Source organism: Psilocybe cubensis, chromosome 8, assembly GCF_017499595.1.
Source record: "Psilocybe cubensis strain MGC-MH-2018 chromosome 8, whole genome shotgun sequence".
NCBI lineage: Eukaryota > Fungi > Basidiomycota > Agaricomycetes > Agaricales > Agrocybaceae > Psilocybe > Psilocybe cubensis.
Window position 1 is genome coordinate 2,122,315 of NC_063006.1, and position 22,024 is coordinate 2,144,338.

Consider the following 22,024-nt stretch of genomic DNA (forward strand, 5'->3'; position numbering starts at 1 on the left):
TTGTCCTTTGAACTTTAATACGCTCGTTGTCGTCTCGTGTAGTGTCGTGTCGAGTTGCGTCGAGCGTGCGTTTTTTTCTCTTTCCCCTTTCCCATTCAGATCCTATCCCATTAAATTTTACCTCCTTTTCTTTCCTTTTCTTTCCATTACCCAATCAATGATCATTAAATCGATATTCGATTGATCTTCGTCTTCGTCTATGCCTTCACCTTCACCTTCGTCTATGCCTTTGCCTCTACTTTTGCCCCTATCTTTGCCTTTGCCCTTTGCGTTTGCCTTTGCGTTTGCCTTTGACTTTTGACTTTTGACTTTTGTCTGCGTCTGTACGTGTTAAACGTGTGTAGTACTTATATGTGTAATATGTATGTATGTATGTATGTATGTATGTAGATTACTGAGTATATACTACTGCATTTGCATTTGCGTACTGTGCTTTTAAACTTTTCATTTGTGGGGACGCGTCGTTTTCTGTCTCCGACTTAAAATTTGATGTGTTGAAATTTCGAGTTTGGCGCGGCTCTTTTTTCTCTCTTGTGATTCTTTTTTTCTCTTTTGATCATGTATGACTTGGATGTGTCTCAGGTTGTATACAAACCACACGATTGAAACTTTAGTGCAAATATCTACTACTACAAGATGTCATGGTGAGCACTATAGTGCTATTTCGATCGATTTTATTTTGACAAAGGGGTGCCACCAGTGTTAATTTACCAACCAGAAAATCGTGCAATTTCGTGAAATAGATCGGCAGCGCAGCGCTCGCCACGGGCTCACCCGGCGTGATTCCTGCATAGCACTCAGCACTGTAAAAATTAACTGCTACGTTTTAACTTCTGTGGTCCGAAATAGCCTATAGGCGCCTCATGTCTCCTGCCCCCACGAGCCTGCAGCTGCATCATTGAATCGTTGACTTTCAACCTCCTCACAATTCGGCGAACAGAGGCCAGTTTCCAGCTGTATTTTGATCTAGACTTGGGCAGATGGGTAATCGCGCGTCGTCGTCTCGAGGTGCTACTACTAGTGAGCAAGACAAAGCACGAGATCAAGGATTGGCGGGTCACACTCAGGGTCGTCGTGAGCGCCGGGACAATGCTGTGGATATGGAATCAATGGAATACTCGAGACAACAGCAGCAGAGGCAGCAGCAGCGAGAGAGACAGAGAGAGCTTCCGTCGGAGATGATGATCGCGCCAGGCGCCCATACTGGTCATCGCGAGCGCCAGGCCGACGCTGGTGCAATGGTGTCAATGGACTCGACGCAACAACAGCACCAGCGGCGGAGGCAGCGGCAGCTACAGCCGGAGATGAGGATCCCGGGACCTCCTCAAGGCGATCAGTAAGACGTTCTTTGCTATCCAGCCCCCGCTTAACACTTTGACGTTGTGCATGATCAGCGCGATTGCTACAGCTGCCATGTTTGGATCGGCGGAGAATACGCAAGTTCATGGTGGAACGTTTACTGCTCATCATGGGCCTCAAGCATCTTTTGTTGTCAATATACACAGTATGCCGTTTTCTTTTTCTTTTTTCTTTTTTGGCCTTGCTGATTTGAGTAGATGGACCTCAGACTCCGTTAGGAAGTGAGGCTCAGAGGCATCAGACAGGTGGGCGTCCCCGACGCGCGCGTTCGCCGCGAGATCATCCCCTACCTCCCATTGTGAGTGCATCTCAATTATGCAATTCCGGGTCTAATATCTTCTTTAGCCTCCTCAGGAGGAAGAACCAATAGGCGTTCGTCACCATCAATCAGTTGAGCCGCGTATTCGGTGTGTTCAAAGGAGCAACCAAGTCTACGAACAACACCTGCTTCAGAAGGGACGAGGGCATCCTCTTTGGATACCGCAGCCCAATATACATCTTCCAACGCCTTACCGAGTAAAAGGTGTGTGCATCGGTGATGTTGGGATCATCACTTCGGATGGCGCTTTCGACTTTTTGTTCAACATATGTCTGTCTGCGACGGATCCAATCCACTCAGGCCAGCTTCCAGCGGGGTTTGTTCCGGTAGACCCGCCGTTAGGCGTAAAGGATACTCGGGCGTACAAGGAATTTACAAATGGAAGCTACCTGGCTAGCTCCACGATACAAAAGGTCCTCACACAACGCAGGCAAGTAAATATTGATGATTCTTCTATGTCAATTTCAAGTACAAATATTGACGTCCCTTTCAGCGGATTCTCATTCGAATCTTCGGCCTCGGAAGGCTCTGTATTAACGATGCCGGAAGGCGCGTATAAAGAAGAGCTCAACAACATATCAAAATTCCGCAACCACATTGCAATCCACGCAGAGAGCTGGTATAGATTCGCGAACGGGCCTTGCGGTCGCGAAATCCAGAATGGCGACTTGCGGCTGGTGATTGGATGTGATAAAACGACGTATTGGGGAATCGCGACCTTTTACGACGTTGTCCAGCAGAAGAACCTGCGATTGCACTACGTTGCTCGACAGGGGGCCGATGGGCGTCGGATTCCGGACAAGACTTACAGTTGGGAACATAATGGAGGGGCGGAAGTCCGAGTTGGACCTGATCGTGAAGAGAACGACGACATACTGAGCGAACCTGGCCAAGGTCCTCTCCTAAACCAATGCCTTTTCTTGCGAACCCTCACAGTCACCCTTTCTGAGGATCTTTGGCATGGTGTACAACGTAGCCTCGGAGTTGATGTCAAGGTGGATGAATCTGAGCCATCATCGGGGAGTACTTCGCAAACTCAAAAACCATCCCCTGCGGTATCCACCCAAGATACATCTTATCTGAGAAGAGAAATACAAGGATCGCGAAATCACAGCAATCAGTCGACTTCTTTGGCCATTCAGAACGCGGATAATGTTATTATACAACCTTCAACACCGTCTTCTGTGAGCTATTGACATGGTCCACTCTAAAAGAATGACCTAATCGAGAACCTCTTACCAGCCCACGGTTCATTTGGCAAAAGTAGTCAACGAGTTTCTGTTGAAAGAGGTGAAGATGTGTTCCTGTCAGCTCGATTTTTCCTACTGATATCAACATGAATCATAGAAACCTGAAGCCAAGGTTGCCATAGTCAATGACAAGGATTGGTATTCCATTCTATCCTCGAATGTAAATTTGCAGTCACTCCGCGAGTCCCAATCCGGCCTCCTATTATCCGAAATTCGCAAAACAAATGACATCTATGTGTCTGATGGTCAGCCAATGATTATATGACTTCATCTGCTTTTTTTAAGACTCGTTTTTAGGTGTTGTATATCTCGAGCCGAAAGGACAAAATTTGGAGAGTCTCAGTCCTGAGACGGTATCTTTGGTCAATGAATTGATAGACGGGTCAATTCCACTCTTAGATTACCTATTCGGCAGATCTGGGAGGCTTCAAATGCGTCACAAAATCGTCAAAGAGCTTGGATTGAAGATTTTAGAGAACTTTGTTATTGATGGAGATGGAGATATGGGTACACTTCGGAAACAGCTTGAAGGCATGCTATATGAATCTCACAATAATTTTGCTGATGCCCTGCAAAACCTCCTTGAAGAGATATCTACTATGGAACCCGAAGTTGAACTACGATGGCAGACGAATGATGCATCCCATCGGGCCTTCCTAGAGGTGCATCCGCGAAGTTATCTATGTCTTGACGACATTATACGGTCCATCAAGGTCTCCAGAGCCACCAGTCTCCCGATTCAACTTGCCCCTCTTGAAACAATACAGGACCTTCGAGACAGGTTTCACACGTATTCCACATCATTTGTAGTGGAAAGTCAGATTTCCCTGCTGCTAAAACTGGCAAATTCTCTACTAAATAGGTATCTGAATCTCCATCAAAGCGATGATCTTGACCAGGCCATTTTCTACTATGAGGAGGCTTACACATCGTGGTCCCCAATCCAGTCATACCAACAAGTAGAGGCATTGCTCGGTCTTTGCTCCTCTCATTACTGGCGACTGCTATTAACGCACAAAGTCGATGATCTTATTGCGCTAATCAAGCTCATTGAAGCTCAAAGCAACATTGATCGCGTACAGTTGACTGTACCTAAAAGAAACATCTCCAATAACAACGATACACAATGTATGTCTGCATTTTTAGCTTTGGATATATGGTCTGTGGATTTCTAACCCATATCATGTTTAGTGGCAGCCGATGTGATAATGATTCCCGCACGCAGGCCCGAAACATACTACAGCGACAATGAATCTTTTGAATACTTAATTTTTGACGACACGCCTGAACTTGAATCATCTTGGAGTTATTCCATAAACTCTTCCACCATTTCACCCGGTTAGCTTCCGCATCCACAGTCATTTGATGCATAAGTTATTGTTGTGCTAATTCATCGATGAATATCCTTTAGATATACGAAATCTAATGTCCAAAGAACTCGAGGAGGCGAACCGTATATTCCAATTGGGTGTTACAAGGAATATTATTGAAGATTACCTGGTTGACTGCTTTCGCAAGATCAAGGAGGCACACCCGAAAAGAAAGACTCTTAGCATCGGAGAATGGCCCCAAGGCCAGCAGATACAGACGTTGGTCAATTCAGCGTTAGGAAGATTCGTCTATCCCATGACAGTCATGCGCTATGTATCTTCCTCCCGACACTCTCCAGCCGACCGTCTTAACACTGTACTCAATGACAAGGAATCTTCCGAGAAGATCAAATCGTTGTGTATGTTGATTCTTCATGAGGCACCTGACAATCACGAAATACATCGGATATTGAACTTCATCGCCATCGGCAAGAATTTTATCTGGAGCCCTAGAAATATGGAGGAATACCTTTTCCTGAATCCAGGGGACGTACGACGCCTAATGCTTGATTTAGATCCATTGTTGGAGATTGTAGACGATGAGACTGCTATCAAATTCAGGCACCCTTCGTTTCCCGATATGCTCACGGGCAGTTCAATGTCATACAGAGGCGCCGAGTCTGTACATGAAGAGTTCGTATATCTCTGCATTCGACACATCAAAAGGTTTCACCAACCAGGTACTTTCACCGACGACTGACTCATCTAGTATGCATGTCTAATATGATACATAGGGTGTCCATCTATTGGATATACGGCTGCTGTAGAATACTCCATCAACAACATAAGCGAGCATATACTTAATTCAGCTTCTTATGATCAGGAATTTCGGTCGACCATATCTGAAGTCCCATATGTCGAATCTCTGATAAATGGGATGTCGACTATCCACAGTGGAACATCTTCTACAAAGCTATTATGCGCTTTCTGGAAAGCATTGAACAGGGTAAGGTTGAATCTGACACTTCGTATATCGCTCAAGCTGCACACCTAATTGATTTCTGGCGTAACAGAAGTTCCATGACGATGCGTACAGGCGTCAGCGAGATATATGGGATCAAAGTCTTCTTAGTCGTCTGGAAAAGCTATCACCAGATTTTGCAGTAACCTTTTGCATATCGCTGGTGGCGACTAAATGGAGAGTCGTGAACCCTTTGAACATCATAAGACATCTGTCTGCCATTACTTATCCAAAGACCTACCAAGATGCCTACTCTCTTGGACAATTTCTATACTACTTGCGCGAAAATGACTCGCAGCATAATTCGTGGACTCCAGACGACGAATACCGACAGCTTTTATTGAACTTCTTTTTCGATTCATCGAGGTCAAAGTCATGGTATCTTGACCAGTCAAAAATATCTACAGTCGCTGAGGTGCTGATGAATTTTATGGTTCGACCTTGGGACGATACAAAACGCTCGATCAGGTAGGTAACGTAATTTTTGACCTGTACGCAGCTTACCTACAGCTTCTGGTAGTAATCCTCAGTCATGGCAAAGTATTTTGCTAGCGTTTTCCCATTTGTTGAAACATATCGGTTACAAAAAAGAACTTGTGGACACCCTTTCAGGACCGAATCTTCTGTTCCGCGTGCACATCGTCAAAAAGCAAACGGACGAAGTATCTGACCTCGTGAAAACGGTGATAGATGCTGTCGAAGAATATATGATCAGGAATGGTACGGGTTCGGCAGGTGCATTATTCATTCATATTCGAGACGATGCTGAGAAGACCCTGGCCGTTTTCGGAGGAAATAAGGGTGAGATATAGCTGTCCATTTGCAAGAGGGACAGATACGAAGATGGCTGGAAACGTACTATATGTTATTGGTGTCCATGAATCAAACAAACATATTTATGTAGGACGATACTTAGTTTTTCAAATCTTTCTTCCCCGTGTCTACGCCGTGATCCTCTTTCCCAACGTGCGTCTTCTTACCTCTTCCCTTAAATCCCCACCCGATTTGGTTAGCAAGTCGTACATCAACAACTCCAAGTTCATCCGCCCATGCCCAAACCGTTCCCGGATTCCTCAAAAATTGTCGCCCAACAATCGCGACATCCGCAAAGCCCCCCTGAAGCAAAGTTTCTGCTTGTGTTCCAGAAGTGATTGTGCCAACTGTCCCGACAATCAGGCGCGACAGTTTGCTCGTATCGGTGGCGGCGGCGTCCGACTCTCCTGAAGGGTATGCGCATGTAGCCCCGATAGCGCGCATGACGTCTTTTGCGAGGTTGGATTGATACCCTGCTGAGCTGATTATATTTTGCTTCGGGTGATTCCCACCCGACGAGACGTCAAGTAAGTCGACGCCGTGTTCAAACAGTATAGGCGCCAAACGTGCTGTATCTTCTGATCTCCAAGAAGGTTCATCTGGGAAGACAGTTTCCAACCATTCAGTCCCAGATATTCTAAGAACATACAAATTAGATGTACGTCTTGAGTGGACTTCAAGATCACACCGAAGGACAGAACTCACCTCAAAAACAGTGGCATGCTTTCCGGAATCATGGCTCTGACCCTGTCAACGATCTCCAGAACAATGCGGACTCGGTTCTCCCAGCTTCCACCATATTCATCTGTCCTTTTGTTGCTCATAGGACTCAGAAACTCGCTCAGCAAGTATCCATGAGCAGCATGTATTTCAATAACGTCAAACCCAGCTTTCAGTGAGCGCTTCGCCGCAGCTTCGAAAGCATCCACAACTTCCTTTATACCCTCCTTTGTCAGGGCTTTGGGGTGAGGGTAATTATCCTGGTATGGAATTGCAGATGGCGCCCAGACATCGTCGGGCCAACCACCAACCTCTCTCGATGCAGTCGGGTCGCCCGATATCCAGGGCGCCACCGTCGACGCCTTTCGTCCGGCGTGTGCGAGCTGGATGCCAATCTTCTGCCCCTGTGAGTGAGCAAATGTGACGATCTTGGCGAGCGGCGCGATGTGCTCATCTGACCAGATGCCGGAGTCTTCTGGGGTGATTCGTCCGTTGGCCAGAACGGCGGTGGCTTCGACCATAGTATGGCCAGGACCTCTGGTAAATATTCCTCCAACTGTCATATCGTCACATTTGAGTAATGGGACTGTGATTGTAGACTAACTTACGATGAGCGAGGTGCCATGGGGTGAGGAGACCGTTCTGGGCAGAATACTGGCAGAGAGGAGACAGCTGTAAAAATGATAATTAGATATAAAATATCTCTCTTATTTTTTGGCAGACAGGCGCACCCATATTCTGTTAGGGAACCGTACCCCGCGAATTTGCAGTGGTTGAAATAGAATGGGGAGCGTCTGCGCGCCGTCAGGTTCGGCTGTTCCAGCTGGCGGCACTTGAGCTGGGGTGAAGTATGGGATACCCTCCGCAGGAACGTTTCGGTTTGAAGGGGCGCTCATGATAGTGTGGATGTGGAATATAGAAGAGATGACCTTTGAAATTTGAGCTTTAAATACCAGCAACTGAGGATTATCATTAATGACGTCAGCCACAGAAAAAAATCGTCAAGTGCATTTTGAACAGAACTACCGTCCAAAGGCGAAAAGCCGCTATTAAATTTGGAGAGTATAAGCCAGCCGATCAGGTTTACTAGATGGCGATTGGTCTTTTTGAGTAGTAAAAAAGGCTCTCCGCTTGGTAGTCATTGACCAGAAACTCGGAATATTCTGGTAGATGGCATCCAGCGACCTCGTCAAAGAAAACATCATTCCATGTTCTTAAAGACAAATCCCAGCTTTCCCAAAAGAGATACGTTGCCCAAGATGTGTCATATAAGGATGCAGAAGGTGTGTTTTGAAACCAGAAGTTGACGACAAAGTCAACACATAATCAGGAGTCCAGTAAAGGAAGGAGTTTTTCACCAAAAGAAAGGCAGTCAGGCTCCGTGCTCAAGAAGTTCTAGCATTAAAGATGACAGCAAGCTGGTCTCTGAAGTCCGTGTAGCACTACACTGTTTTGTGGTGAGGATCAGAAGAGATTGGAAAATATTCATGAGTGTCGCCACCGATCTGCACGACCATTAGATTTACGGCTTGTAGTTTCGTGCTGACTTCATTGAAATCGGTGAAGTGACGAGTAAAGTCAGTTAGCAAGTCAGATGAGTTGGAATCAGCGTCGTGGATTGCAGTTTCTGCCAAATGCCATCAACGTCCTCGAAGCGTGTCCTTTGGCTGTAAACAAATGCAAAGGCACAGCGACCACCGGCTTTTGTTCTAGCCTCCAACACACTCGTTTCCCATGACTCGGAGCTATGCTATACGGCAAAATATCGACCACACGTACTTGAAGAGGTTTCGTTCGTCCTTTACATAGCTCACGTCCTCAAAGTCGCGTCGGAAGAGACACGATGCCTCCGACACATATCGCAGTGCTGGGTGGGGGTCTCACCGGACTGTCGTCTGCTATACATCTCGCTCGACGGTTTCCGACATCGAAGATCACACTTCTGGAGAAGCAGGGTAGACTAGGCGGATGGGTTCGCTCAGAACGCGTGGATTTGCCGCAAATTGGTGCATCTGTATTGCTGGAGGGGGGACCAAGGTCATTGCGACCTAACGGCAAATCGGTCCTTGAACTGGTCAGTCATCTTTTGCTTCTTAAAATTCATCGTCAGCTGAACCCAATAGGTAGATAAATCTACTGAAACTGCAGGACGAAGTCATCACAGTTCCAAAAACCGCCCCTCCTGCAAAGGCTCGTTTCCTATATATCCCGAAGTCCAATGGCTATTCAGGACCCTCTGGCCTGCAGCGTATACCGTCATCCATCTTTTCCATGCTTTCCTCCCCATTGGCATCAGTGATGCTACCAGCCGTTCTATTCGAACCCTTCAAACGTTACAATCGACCTAGTAACATCCGTGATGAGAGCGTGGATTCCTTCTTCACCCGCCGGCTCGGGGAAACCTTTGCTCGAGTTTTTGGAAGTGCGCTGGTACACGGAATATATGCTACAGACTCTCGAAAGCTGAGCGTTCGTGCCGCTTTCCCCTCTATATGGGAAGCGGAAGAGCGAGGGCGGGGAAGTATTGTACGGGGATTTCTTACACCCAAGAAAAAGAAAGATTTGGCTGAGGAGGAAACGTACGATTTAGGTGACGTCCCCGAAATCATGCGCGGAATATCCGTATATTCTTTTAGAGATGGCATGGAGACGTTGACCAAGGCCATGGAACGTAATCTGGAGACCACACCCAACGTCGGCATCACAAAAAATGCGCATGTATCCAGCCTTAAGCTACTGGAGGACCAGGAAGTGGAGGTATGATTTCCCCTATTATTTCAATTCTTTTGATAAATACATTCTTTTAGGTCGCACACTCCCAAGGAACGCCCTTGATAGCAAGTCATGTTGTGTCTGCCTTGCCCCTCCAGGTGCTATACAATCTCATACATGACCGCAACAATACACTGTTGGTCCCCAATTTGAACAAAAATCCATATTCCACCGTGCATGTCGTCAACATGGTATTCCCATTGCCCCCGAAAGATATCCATCCTGAAGGATTCGGATACCTCATTCCACGCCCACCTGATGGCTACCCCGACGCATCGAATCCATCTGCTTCAGGTGTTCTTGGGACTGTCTTCGATTCGTGCTCTCTATATGAACAGGATTTCCCTCGAACAGAAAATTATTACAACAATGCCTCGCATACGAAGTTGACTATGATGACCGGAGGTCCTTATTCCAAACCACCTCTTCCGCCACACCTTAGTTCATCCGAAACGGACGTCATGCCCCCTTTCATACGTAATCTTCTTGACCAACTAAAGACGCAGTTAGGAAAAGAGTTGCCTGACCCCGTTTATTGGCGGATATGGAATAATGAAGCTTGCATCCCAACGCTTCTTCCTGGTCATCTTGAACGAATGGAGGAAATGAGGGCCCAGTTGGGACTTTCGTCGACACCGGGTTCATTTGATAGAGATTCTGGGGGTTGGAAAGCACATTTGGCTGTTGTGGGTGCTGGAGTCGGTGGTGTCAGCGTTGGTGATTGTATAGAAGCTGGTCGACAAGTCGGGAGGGAATGGACATGAACATGGGACTGCCATTCGCCCCATCCCATTTTCCAAAGCAGAAATTTAATTACCTCTGGCCCCAAATTTTGGCACTGCCTCAAAGGTCCTTACGAGCGAGTGTAACCCAAGATTGCATAGAGCAGTGAGCGGAATAAAATCTCCCTGGCATGAAGAAGGGTTTCTGATTGCGATTCGAAATGCCTGATACGGCATGGTGAGCCAATAAGTTACAATATCAGACCTAGACCTGTTGGCGCCACCTTGCGTAGACTTGAAAACTCTGCGTATGGAAGCACGTTTTGTCCCGGCTGGGCTACATATATTGATTGCACTGTGGCGGGCTGTTGCCAATTTACCGCTATCGGGCTCTCAGCCTCCATTCCTCTGACTCCTGGGTAGCCCGCTAGAGAACCTCACCTTGTGCTTGCTGGGTAAATGGGTAAGCAACCTACATCATTCAGCCGCATGCCCTTTGCCAATTATGTGGTAAGGTCAACGTACATCAATCGAATGGCATATCAAGATATCAGGAGTACAGTTGTTGTACGTGTACGGTAATTTTGTAGGGCTGGGGTTGGGATACCGTATGATCTCGCAGAGGATAATAAAAACACCATAAGTTGACCGTTAATTGCATGGCAAGGCAGTATGTTGTAAAAACTGACTGCGTTTGGTCCAATTTGAAAGTCGGCAATTGCCAGATGTCCGATGTCTGATCAGTCCCGGACATTTCCGTGACGCCGTTTGAAACCGTAGCCAAACCGTAGCCCGCTTTTCCTTCACTCTTCACTTCAAGTTTCCCTGAAGTTGACTTGTTCTTGATGCAGGATTCTCGCAAAAGCATAACTGAAGTGATCCTTACTACCTTTGCGCTTAAACAGTCACAGATAAGAGTTCGCCCCGCTGCCGTAAACGATGAAGCTGACAACAAAAACAGAGTATGACCCATGTTCTATCACGGTTTAGGCTAGGGTAACTAAGACGGTTTTTCTAGTCACTGAACTCATAATCTTTGTCAGTAAACGTAGGTAGCACTGTCAATTGAATTCAGCTTTTTTTACATCTCATGATCCACCAATCTCCGAAATCAACCATACGGAAATCCTGGCCAGCGCTCAAACTTCTTGAAACTTGACTGTTGCAACGTCTGATTATCCCGAACAGACTGTCTGTCGCAGTGTCAGTAAATGTGCTGTTGAAAGGAAATGACCAAAGTCATGACAATGAATGAACACCACCCATCGGCTGAGGTGCGATATATAATTAAATAACTTTATCTTTGGAATGCAGAGGAAATAGAACCAATTCTCCGATGGACGCGTGTATGGTGAGGTTAGGATATTCTCAATGCCTAACGATGGATTGCTTCTCTTCAATCTTGTGTATCTGTCACCGAAGCCATTTTCGAAGTTCGTATCTATCATCGGTGAGTCCATCTCTTTGTACACGCGTTGAAAAGAGTCCATTTTGTTCTTAGGATCAAGGCACAGAATCTACAGGTTCTGCTTTGTGGAGTCTGATTAGTGGGTGTGCTATTAACCTTCATTACACTGATTCTTGCGGCGCACTGCGGCTCCATCTGGAAGCGCCGCGGGGTGGTTTTTTTATAGAACCACTTATGTACTTCTTTAACGCCGGCCCGACCTTGAATAGAACTTCTGGTCCTGCCTTAATCGTATCGATTACAATTCCAGCCGATACCAGACAACGATCCCATCGTAAAGGTGACCGGACGCCTTGTTTCTTTCCGAGCCATTTTTAGTCCAAATACATATAAAATGGCGCGTAAACATCTCCCTCTCCAAGGTCCCGCTACCCCTGTTCCTCGCAATGCCTTCCATCTCCTCCATCTTCGTTGCAGTCCTATTTGTCTCTACCTTCCTTCAAGTCTCTGTGTTGGGTAGTGAAGATACGAATGGAAGTGCTGATGACGAGTCTGATGCCAACATTGGCGGGCGTAGGCCGTGCGGAACACTACTGGAGCGCAGTGAATGGTATTAACTTAAATGATTAAACAATGCCCTGATCACTGACCATACGTGCATTTAATATAGGAGGACCCTCACTGACAACCAAAAATCCGATTATATCAAGGCCATCAAATGCCTGCAGAGCAAGCCCGCTCTCCAGCCAGTCATCAAGGAAGCGAAGACCCGATTCGATGAATTCCAAGCCTATCACATTGCAATTGCCGACACGGTTCACCTAGTGGTATGCTCACCAAATTATTTTGAAGAACCGGAACATTAAATTGCAGTATAACAGGGCCAATTTCTTCCGTGGCACAGATTATTTGTGAAATCGTACGAAACTGCACTTCGCGAAGAGTGTGGTTACAAAGGCGCCAATCCGTAGGCAGGTTAGCCACATCGACATACATCATGCTGACGCATGTGTGTCATATAGCTACTGGGACTGGTCACAGGATGCTGCTGAGTAAGTCCTAAACAGTGTCTCTTAACTATTCTTCAATACTAAAGAAAACCTCAGGTTTGCACAATCTCCTGTTTTTGACCCTGTTACTGGATTTGGTGGTGATGGTGTTCCCGGGACATACACCCTTCCACCCTATGGAAATGATTCCAAGATATATGACCCTCATATGTTTGTAGGATGCGTCCAGAATGGCCCTTTTGCACAATATCCCCTCAGCATCGGACCCGGGAAACTTGTCACTGATCATTGCCTTACTCGCGGTATAAATAACACATATAGTTCGAAGTATCTCAGCGCCGCAGCGGTAGCTCTCGCCACGCGCCTTCCTACTTTTGAACTTTTCCATGTTCAACTTGAAGGAGAACCACTCACACCTGACCATGGAATCCATGACGGTGGACACATTGCCATCGGAGGAGAAATGAGCAACTTTTACTCTAGCCCTGGAGGTAAGCCCCACTAAGTCTCGACTTTCGGCCATCCACCTGATCGCGCATTTGTTCAGACCCTGTCTTCTACCTTCATCACTCCAACTTGGACCGCGTGTGGTGGAATTGGCAACAGGCATTACCTCAACGCCTGTATGAAATCTCCGGCCGGTCAACAACCACACCGCCATTCAAAAACGTTACCCTTGACTATACACTACTCATGGGTAATCTTGGAGAGACGCGCCCTATACGTGATGTTATGGATATTCACAGCGAGCCTCTGTGCTATACCTACGTCTGATACACCTTTCGGCACAATACCCTATAATACCTCTGCCGCACTGTTAAGTTACAATACCACTCTTACTCTAGCATACCTCTTCGTTTTCTTGTGTCTTCTATTTGTTGTTAATTTTGAATCAATGGATTCTTGTTGTTTGATCCCTTGATATGTCAATGACGAGCGAACCAGACCCGCGTAGCCATGCTATCACACCGACTCCATCGTTCGTCACGCGTGATAGCAGGAGAATATGAGCGACACCGTGGGATTCACGAGGATTAAATATAAACGACCTAAAATAAGCATGCACAGACCTCTATATTTATTCTAGTATTTCTACAGATCAGTGTTTCTAACAATTCAATACAGTGATGTGTTGGCTCACTGCACTTCCCAACACGATCAAATAGGGGCGACGTGATTGCGCATGTGACCTTTGAATCTAAGTTTAAACCCAGCCAGATACAGCCGTTCGGCAACGCACTTCAAAATTGAAACTTTGGTTTGATTCGATTTTATGCGAATACATGAAGACATAAAATCTCCGTGTATGATATACATTCTACCACAATGACGGTTTAAGTTGACAATGATCAAATAAAATTAATATAGTAATACTCGAAGTTGTCCGAGGTCAACCGAACACGACGGTGAATCCTATCTCTACTCAAAATCTATCCAATACATATAAATGTTAATGACTGTTTTATAAACTACTATTTGAGCCCCGCAATAGCAAACCGTAGACAATGATTTACTGTGTCTCGAGCCTCTCCATTTCAGAGCCGCCCTTCTCTGATACAAATTGCTCAGAAAGCATCATTCCGGGATGGAAAATATTGAGGGTATAAATGGCTAAGACTACCATTGCTCCATCGAGGACATCTGGATACAGTGTCAGAATTTTCATTCAATCTTGGGGAATTAAAACCCACTGAAGTAAAGCTCTGTTTGAATAATTCTCCCATTCCAACCATCAGTGAGCTCAATGATTCGATAGATAGCTCTAATGCGAGTGTTAGATACACTCTTTTATTTGCGAGTTTACGTACCGAATAAATAAGACCGTAGTGCTAAAGACTAGCGCATAGCACATGAGTTGAATTCTGATTGTCAAGTCTCCACGCCCAATGGAGTGTCCCGTGCGGAATATATTTCTTGGAGATCGTATCCCAGCAGGAAAGGGGATTCCGTACGTGTATCGGTAACCAAATTCAATTGCGCAAGCGCAGAAGACCAATATAATGACTGGAGAAGCAGGTTAATCAATCATATCGTATAATGATAAAGTGTAGATGAATACCTAATTGAAATATAATTCCTCCAAGCATGATATGTGCACCCTGTCATATAACGATTAACTATGAATGAAATAAGAGCGTTTAGATAATTAAATACTCGCCATTTCAGCGCCATCCGGGCCATCCGAGGACGCTGCCAACCCACCTCCCACACCCTGAACCACTAGCGAAACAACGTCCTAAGTGACATATGAGCCTTTGGTCAAGTGATGCAAGGAATACTTAGAGGAAACTTACACAAGACGTAAATATGATTGTGTCTGGAAAGGAGAATCAGAGATAGCTGTAAAGAGCTGTAAAAGAAGGTGCATACATAATCTAGGGTTCAGGCGACTGTACATAGGCCCGAGAATTTTGATAATATCGCCAAAGATGATGAAACTAGCGGCCAAAAGGGGAGTGGGTGCAATGATAGTGCAGGTTATTCTTAACAGCCGCTAGCGTCAGCTGAGAAGAATCCATTGGACTGCATGTAAACTCACTGCATCTGAAATGGGGAGTCTAAGAGAGGGGAGAAAGATGACCACAGGCGTCCTGACCATCCTGCAAGCTCTATAACTCCACACAAACAAGCGGTATACAGGAGCCACCATTTACGGTAGTGGCTTGCTTGCCAACCATGAATGACTGGTTCGACAATATAAAGTTAGCCGAGTAAATAAAGGCCAGGCTGGTGAAAGACTACGCTTACCTGTAGACGCCGTGAAGAGAGACAGAAATATTATGGCAACGGTTCTAGACGGGACATAACCATAAGGGTTATCCGAATCGTTGCCGTCGATGTGGTCTACCACTGTTGAGATTGTTAAACAAAGTCACAATCTATACATGTTTGAAATGGATGACAGACCTGTTCCATTACCAGTTAGTGACATTGTAGCTTAAAGTGAGAACAAACAATGAATATATGAGATGAACTGAAGGAAGGAAAAGAGAACGAGAAGGAGAAAAAAATAGATGTTGAGAAGATGTATGAAACTGACCTTTATGTAGGGATTTACTGGAGCCCTTTTCGGCAAATAAGGACACCGCGCTTGTAAAGTAATGAGGTAGAATGTCTGGCGCAGTAGCTATTGTCGCAGTACATATTCCCATATAGGCTTAAACTACGGGGATTGTTGCGTAGATGACGCTCTAAATGGTCAATATCTCTATAAAACATTGTATATAGTCAAAGAACATGAGTGATCTCGGTCAACAGCCGTGCTGGATCAATTCCGTACTGAGTCATTATAGCTTACTATTTTTAGCTGCGGTCGACTGGTCGTAGCAAAGGTAGTGTTGGTCTAATGGGCAGTAATAGTTGTGGCATCCCGACTGTCTAAATCCATAGAAATACATGCAGCAGACTAGTAAAGGTCCACAATTAAAAATCTTTATATCAGAGTGTCAGTCCAATATCGTTTTACTGCCAAACTTGAATCCCATGCCAATCTCACTGTGCTCTACTCAACAAAACTTCAAAGTCCAGCTTGTCCTATTGGAAGCCATATAACTTCTCGGACTTCTTCATCTTATCGCAGTTTAACGCTGAGCACCAAGGAAGAAGTGCAAATGCAAGCCTAACCATGTTGTTGCGACGTGTGGATCGGCTTACTACTATATATTTTATCTAATCTACTCATTCTCACGTGTCCTTCAATGGTTAGTCATCGTTAGTCAGCTTGCGAGTTGGACGGCGGGCAAGTCAACGTTTACATTGTTGATCAATCCGTGTTAAGTACTTACCAATGCTCTTCAAACCGTCCTAATAATACGACTGAAATTGTGCTTTAACAACTCTATCGCTCAGTAACATTCCCATGGATGCACAACCTCCAAAAATCAATGAATCAGCCTTAGAGGTTCCGAAACAACTTCAGAAACGGAGGCGACGATTGCGTGGTGCTTGTGATAAATGTCGAATCAAGAAAGGTGTGCCATTTTTAGTCAGACGCATATTCAATTGCGACTCAGAGATATCCTCTCACTAGTCAAATGTATGTTTATCTCTTCATTTATGAAGATGAGGTGTAAAGAACCCACGTACTATCGCAGGCGACAGCGCAGAAATGGGTGAAAAGGGGTGTACTAACTGTCAACTGTCAGATGTTCAGTGTAGTCACGACCTACCTCATCATCATAAGGTATTCCCCGCACAGTTAATCTTAAGCTTTTGCTAATCGAATCTGTTATGAGAAAACGGAGATGCAGCAAGCTGCGTACGTTTGATCATAAGCCACTTCTGACACCTGTTGTTTTGAACTGTGCTTCAAGATACATTCAGATCCTCGAGGGGAGGATACAGGCTCTGGAGGAATGCATTGAAAAGGTCTGCCGGCTTAATGTGATATTGAAATTGGAATTTATCATTTTTACAGTTGCGGCGCGACGCAAATAAAGAATCTTGTACCACATCTCCAGATACTAATCCTTCACCTACTGCAACTCAGGGGCCAGATGCCGCTCTAAGCTGTTTATACGCACAAGACCCACAAATTCAGTCTGTTCCCTTTGATAACGGTGTTTCCTCGGCCACATTGGCAGAGGAAACTGAAATTCCTGAAACTGGTGACCTTGCTCATGTTGCACTTGCTCAAGACATGACGAAATTATCCATGAGTCCAGGAAGTACAGATCGATTTTTTGGACAAGCCAGGTTGGTTCTCCATGTTATTACTTGTGCGGCGATCTATAATTTTTTCCACAGTGTTTTCATGTTCGCCAGGGATGTATACATTGTCAGAGAGTCTGTCACTGGAGATAACGCAGGCCTAGATCCTAAACAACATCGTAGACTCACTTTTTGGGACACTAGGCCTGTACGTCGCTTGACTTCTTTCTACTCTTCTATATTCACGACTGTTAAGCTAATCATCATTTTCTTTGAGTGGGAGGTATCTTTTGTCACTGCGTCGGAAGAACATTATGTTTATCCTGAGGAAGACTTGTTGCTTAACCTTGTGGAACTTTACTTCGAGAAAACAAATAGCATGATCCCGGTTCTTCATCGGCCAACTTTTATGAAATCTCTATGTCTTCGACAGCACCATTGGGATCCATCATTTGGAATGATAGTTCTTTTGGTTTGTGCGCTTGGTTCGAAGTACTCACAGGACCCACGCGTAAATGAACCTGACGATTCCTCTGGGCTATCATCTGGCTGGAAATACTTCAGTCAAGTTCCTATACATCGGAAAGTCATGCTAGTAAAGACGACTGTTTATGACTTACAATATTTCAGTGTAAGTGGACACCCTTTTTATCCACTGTTCGCAACCTCGAAATTAACGAGATAACAGCTTGCTGCACAATACCTTATGAGCACATCAATGCCACAAGCGTCTTGGGACGTCTTAGGAATCGGCTTACGATACGCTCTGGAGCAGGGTGCACACCGTCGTAAAGGTCAAAATCAAACACGCTCCGCCGAAAACGAATTGCGAAAGAGAGCCTTCTGGTTTGGGTTACTCCTTTTTTTGCTGAAGGATACCAACGCTACGTTTTAGGGCCATAGTCTGCCTTGATCGAATTGGAAGCTCATTTCTAGGTCGCCCGTGTGCTTTCCCCCATGAAACGTGCGTTTTCTGAAAGATTATATGTAGTGCACAAATTGTCACTTCATCTTACCTCTTCGTGGATAGATTTGATGTTGAGTATCCCGTGGAATGCGATGATGAATATTGGGAGACGGACGATCCAGCGCTGGCATTCCAACAGCCAGCAGGAAAGCCATGTTCTATCACCGGTTTCGTTTGTTTGATCAAACTATGTGAAATCCTTGGGTTTGTACTTCGAACCCTGTATTCCAATAAAAAATCGAGGCTTCTTTCGGGCTTCGTTGGTAATGATTGGGAGGGACGCATGGTTGCTGCTTTAGATTCGGCCATGAACGAATGGAAAGATTCCCTCCCTGACTACCGTATGCCAATTTCTTATTTTTACTACGGTTTTACTGATTAAACATTATTAGTACATTGGGACCCTGACAGGCCGAATTCTCTTTTCTTTCATCAGTCAGTAAACCTGCACGCGACGTACTACTATGTACAAATGCAGATGCATCGTCAGTTCTTAACCAAGAAAAATTCAATTACTTTCACTTCATTGGCTATGTGCTCGAATGCTGCAAGAGCATGTGCCCGTGTTTTAGAGGCAGGAATGACTAGGGGTCTTCGTGTGCTGCCGAACACGATGGTGTGTTCGCCTACTTTTGTTGACTCACAGCATTTCATGTGTCGAACTGAACCGTGGTTCGTCCAGATTGCCGCCTTTACTGCGGGAGTGCTCATGGTACTCGCTTTCTACGGTGGTCAATGTGCAGAAACTGAATACATTAGCAATCCCGAAGAGGAAAAAAGCATCTACAACAAGTGTGTTAATGTTCTCAAGGAGTGTGAAAGAAGGTAAGTATGTTTCCTTGACCCCGGCGCGATATTCACGCTCTGCGTTGGTAGGTGGCACCCAGCAGGCCGACTGCGGTAAGGTGTCTGACTATTGATTAGTTTGTGATGTGCTTACACGCGCGACATAGTGATATATTGAATGAGGTTGGCACTTTGAATCAATATTTCCCCGTTCCCGCAGCTTCGAATCGGAAGCGCCGTCGTCACTTATTTGATGCAGAATTCTCAGCACAGCCATCTATCTCTTCAGCTGGGACTTCAAATCATCCGCAGCACGTCACTCCGGATACCTCATCGTCAACGTCGACTTGTAGTGAAGAAATGCTACCATATGATTCGGACCTTCAAAACTTGATGCTTGCTGAAATGGGTTATGTACCAGGAGACTTCAAGGAAGGTGTGCAAGACTGCGCAGACTTGAATAGCGATACAACCGACAACTCATGCAACATTCCACCTTCTGATGATTTGACGCTGGGAGCAGACATGTTTGGGATGTGGTTGGAGCTAGTCTCTGCATCAAGCAAGTATGGCTTGTTCCCTTAACCCTGAAGCTTGAAGGCTGATAGCTGATTACTTCCTTAGCATCGATAACTTGGATGCATATCTTGCCACTAGTATGAGTCAGTCTCTTCCATGAGCATTCAGTATATATCGGTACTTGCATCTGTAACCTTCGTGGATGATATCAGTAGATCAAACTCTGAATGCTGAGAGGTCGCCTAGGCGACGAAGTATAGCAGTAGGACCAGCGATCCTGATTTCCAGAGTAAATCTCATGTCTCAAGGGGATAGCAGCCGGCCGCGTCATGATATCACGATTTCGATACACTTGGTTACTTTAAATTAAAATACTTTTATACCATCCACCTGTGCATGAACAGTGTATAAATAATAATCATATTCTCTGTAGTGTCTAAGGGTTCATTCTTCAATACGGCGTTAAGTAACAGATCTATTTATGTTGTCTTGAACGAAATCCTTGCAAAACGCACCGTTTTTGGCACTAGAGTTATCGTATCACGTACCAAGTAGATCGTCGTAGTATCTCAGACTGTGCACCTGCCATGAGCTGTGGCAGATTGTTTCTGAGGTTTTTGCCAAGTAACAATGATAAATGCCGGCAGGGCCGGATGGAAAGGCGCCTGGGACAACCCAAGAGTTGAATTGTTCGTTAAAAGCAAAATGGGTTCTGTAAAATTGGAAGAACTGTAGGCGAAACTCATGACTAATGGTCAAGTTTCTGAAGGTTGTGTATTGTAAGCTTATGTTTCGGGATAGAAGGGGGCGTAAAGTCATCGCCAAAACCGCCAAAACCTTGCCAGATAATATATTGTTAGTAAAGGCAGCTAAGGACACTAAGGCCGCTAAGATAATAAATAGCCTTACTTGTAAGCACTTACAAGTAAGGACATGTTATGATTAGTATTTTTGGTAATCCTTAGTAGATTCGGTCATCCTTAGTTGCCCTTAGTAGACCTTGGAAGGCAGGGCAAAAATTATTTAACATTTTGAAGAAGCTTCCTCTTTGACCGGTTTCCTGATTTGCTCTTCGATTTCTTCGGACATTGATTAATAAAATAGCAATAAAAAATATGTATTTTGAATCAACGGTAGCATTACAAATATAATTTATTTACAACAACCGAATATTGGTCACACTGACTGATCATGAGAGGTGACATTATGAAATCACGTACAAACATACACCAAACACGGGTTCAGGATGGCGGAGGTCGTTGTCAGAGTGAGTGAAAGCCAGTGAGATCTTCCGACTCGTGTTGGGGTGAGGTACTCTAAAACCTAGAACCGACAATGGACTCGTCACAATAACATCAGTGATTCTTGAAGCTTGAAGGTTTGTTTGAAAAGAAACTTACTATTTCTGTGCCAGCATTAGAAAGTCAAAGGCAAGAGCAGGTGGGAGTAAGTGGAAAGGAGTTGATTGAGTGCTTGAAATTCGTGCGAGCGTCTTTAAAGTCAACGTCCCCAATTTCAGGGACCCCAATGTCTGACTTTGGTATCATGTGATCACTGACGGACTTCATCTTGAGGAGCGACCAATTTTGTATTTTTAATGTGTGACGATGCTGTAAAAAGTTGCTTCGACAATGCAAGCTTATTCTAAATATTTGATGGTCAATGAATTGTCCACAAATTTGTTGATCACTCTACAACACTTGTCTAAATGTTTGTTCGCTTTTTAATTTTCAAGTAAGGCTTGATAAACAAGAAAATTTTACACTAATGCTTTGGGTCTGAATGCATGACAAGACATATAATAGTCATAGAAAAGAAAGCAAAGCATATAATTCTTTTACACCATATGTATGATCAATTTTTTACCATTTTTTCAAATGAGAATTAATATTAAAATGGCACTCAAAGGTCAACAAATGATTGGCTGACCTTTCAAAGGCAATCCAAGGTCAATGAATATTTTGATTGGCTAGGTTAGGTCACCTAATTCCGGACTTACCTTAAAAGGACACAAAGGCAATGCTTGTTTTTGGCGGTTTTCGCGATGGTATTCACGAAAATTGTACCAGCCCAAATATAGCCATACCCTGGGCCCCACACTATCTCCAGATTCTCAACGGCCATCATGGCTCCTAGCTACTCGCGGCTACTCGTTGAGGTGGGATATAGGCTTAGGTGTTACGTAGTATAACATGGTTTGCTTCAGATAGGCAAGTAGTGTGTGTTCTGAGCGTTGTAGAATTTGATTATTCCCACGACGATTTCTAACCTTAGACGTCTTCACTATTAGTATAAGTAGCGATCAAGAAGGTCCGGCTTTGTCCTCTTCTTCTCCCTTCAAAACCATGCCTCCTCGAAAGCCTTCAGCTGAGTCAGAAACTTCGGGATCTTCTCAAAA

The 22,024-nt window shown here is 44.9% G+C and overlaps 5 protein-coding genes across 5 annotated transcripts; 4 read left to right on the forward strand and 1 right to left on the reverse strand.

Moving 5' to 3' along the window:
• Positions 1-980: 980 nt before the first annotated feature.
• JR316_0009178 (uncharacterized protein) lies at positions 981-6,071 on the forward strand (the record flags this gene model as incomplete). The annotated part of the gene is made up of 11 exons (XM_047894884.1): positions 981-1,336; positions 1,395-1,504; positions 1,557-1,657; positions 1,705-2,862; positions 3,026-3,173; positions 3,226-4,056; positions 4,120-4,266; positions 4,340-4,978; positions 5,033-5,244; positions 5,312-5,727; positions 5,759-6,071. The coding sequence occupies 11 exons, from the start codon at positions 981-983 to the stop codon at positions 6,069-6,071; spliced, it is 4,431 nt and encodes a 1,476-aa protein (XP_047746343.1).
• A 100-nt stretch (positions 6,072-6,171) lies between these two features.
• On the reverse strand, positions 6,172-7,688 carry JR316_0009179 (NADH:flavin oxidoreductase; the record flags this gene model as incomplete). Its single annotated transcript, XM_047894885.1, has 4 exons — positions 6,172-6,709; positions 6,778-7,348; positions 7,401-7,464; positions 7,524-7,688. The coding sequence occupies 4 exons, from the start codon at positions 7,686-7,688 to the stop codon at positions 6,172-6,174; spliced, it is 1,338 nt and encodes a 445-aa protein (XP_047746344.1).
• A 947-nt stretch (positions 7,689-8,635) lies between these two features.
• Positions 8,636-10,328, forward strand: JR316_0009180 (Protoporphyrinogen oxidase; the record flags this gene model as incomplete). Its single annotated transcript, XM_047894886.1, has 3 exons — positions 8,636-8,866; positions 8,941-9,549; positions 9,600-10,328. The coding sequence occupies 3 exons, from the start codon at positions 8,636-8,638 to the stop codon at positions 10,326-10,328; spliced, it is 1,569 nt and encodes a 522-aa protein (XP_047746345.1).
• Positions 10,329-12,140: 1,812 nt separating this feature from the next.
• On the forward strand, positions 12,141-13,478 carry JR316_0009181 (Tyrosinase P; the record flags this gene model as incomplete). The annotated part of the gene is made up of 6 exons (XM_047894887.1): positions 12,141-12,304; positions 12,365-12,521; positions 12,576-12,661; positions 12,717-12,746; positions 12,801-13,195; positions 13,252-13,478. 6 exons carry the CDS (start codon positions 12,141-12,143, stop codon positions 13,476-13,478), a joined length of 1,059 nt encoding a protein of 352 aa, XP_047746346.1.
• Positions 13,479-16,849: 3,371 nt separating this feature from the next.
• Positions 16,850-19,692, forward strand: JR316_0009182 (putative transcriptional regulatory protein; the record flags this gene model as incomplete). Its single annotated transcript, XM_047894888.1, has 12 exons — positions 16,850-16,887; positions 17,018-17,072; positions 17,122-17,399; positions 17,451-17,562; positions 17,632-17,985; positions 18,043-18,206; positions 18,250-18,318; positions 18,385-18,662; positions 18,714-18,937; positions 19,004-19,146; positions 19,198-19,221; positions 19,275-19,692. 12 exons carry the CDS (start codon positions 16,850-16,852, stop codon positions 19,690-19,692), a joined length of 2,157 nt encoding a protein of 718 aa, XP_047746347.1.
• Between the last annotated feature and the right edge of the window lie 2,332 nt (positions 19,693-22,024).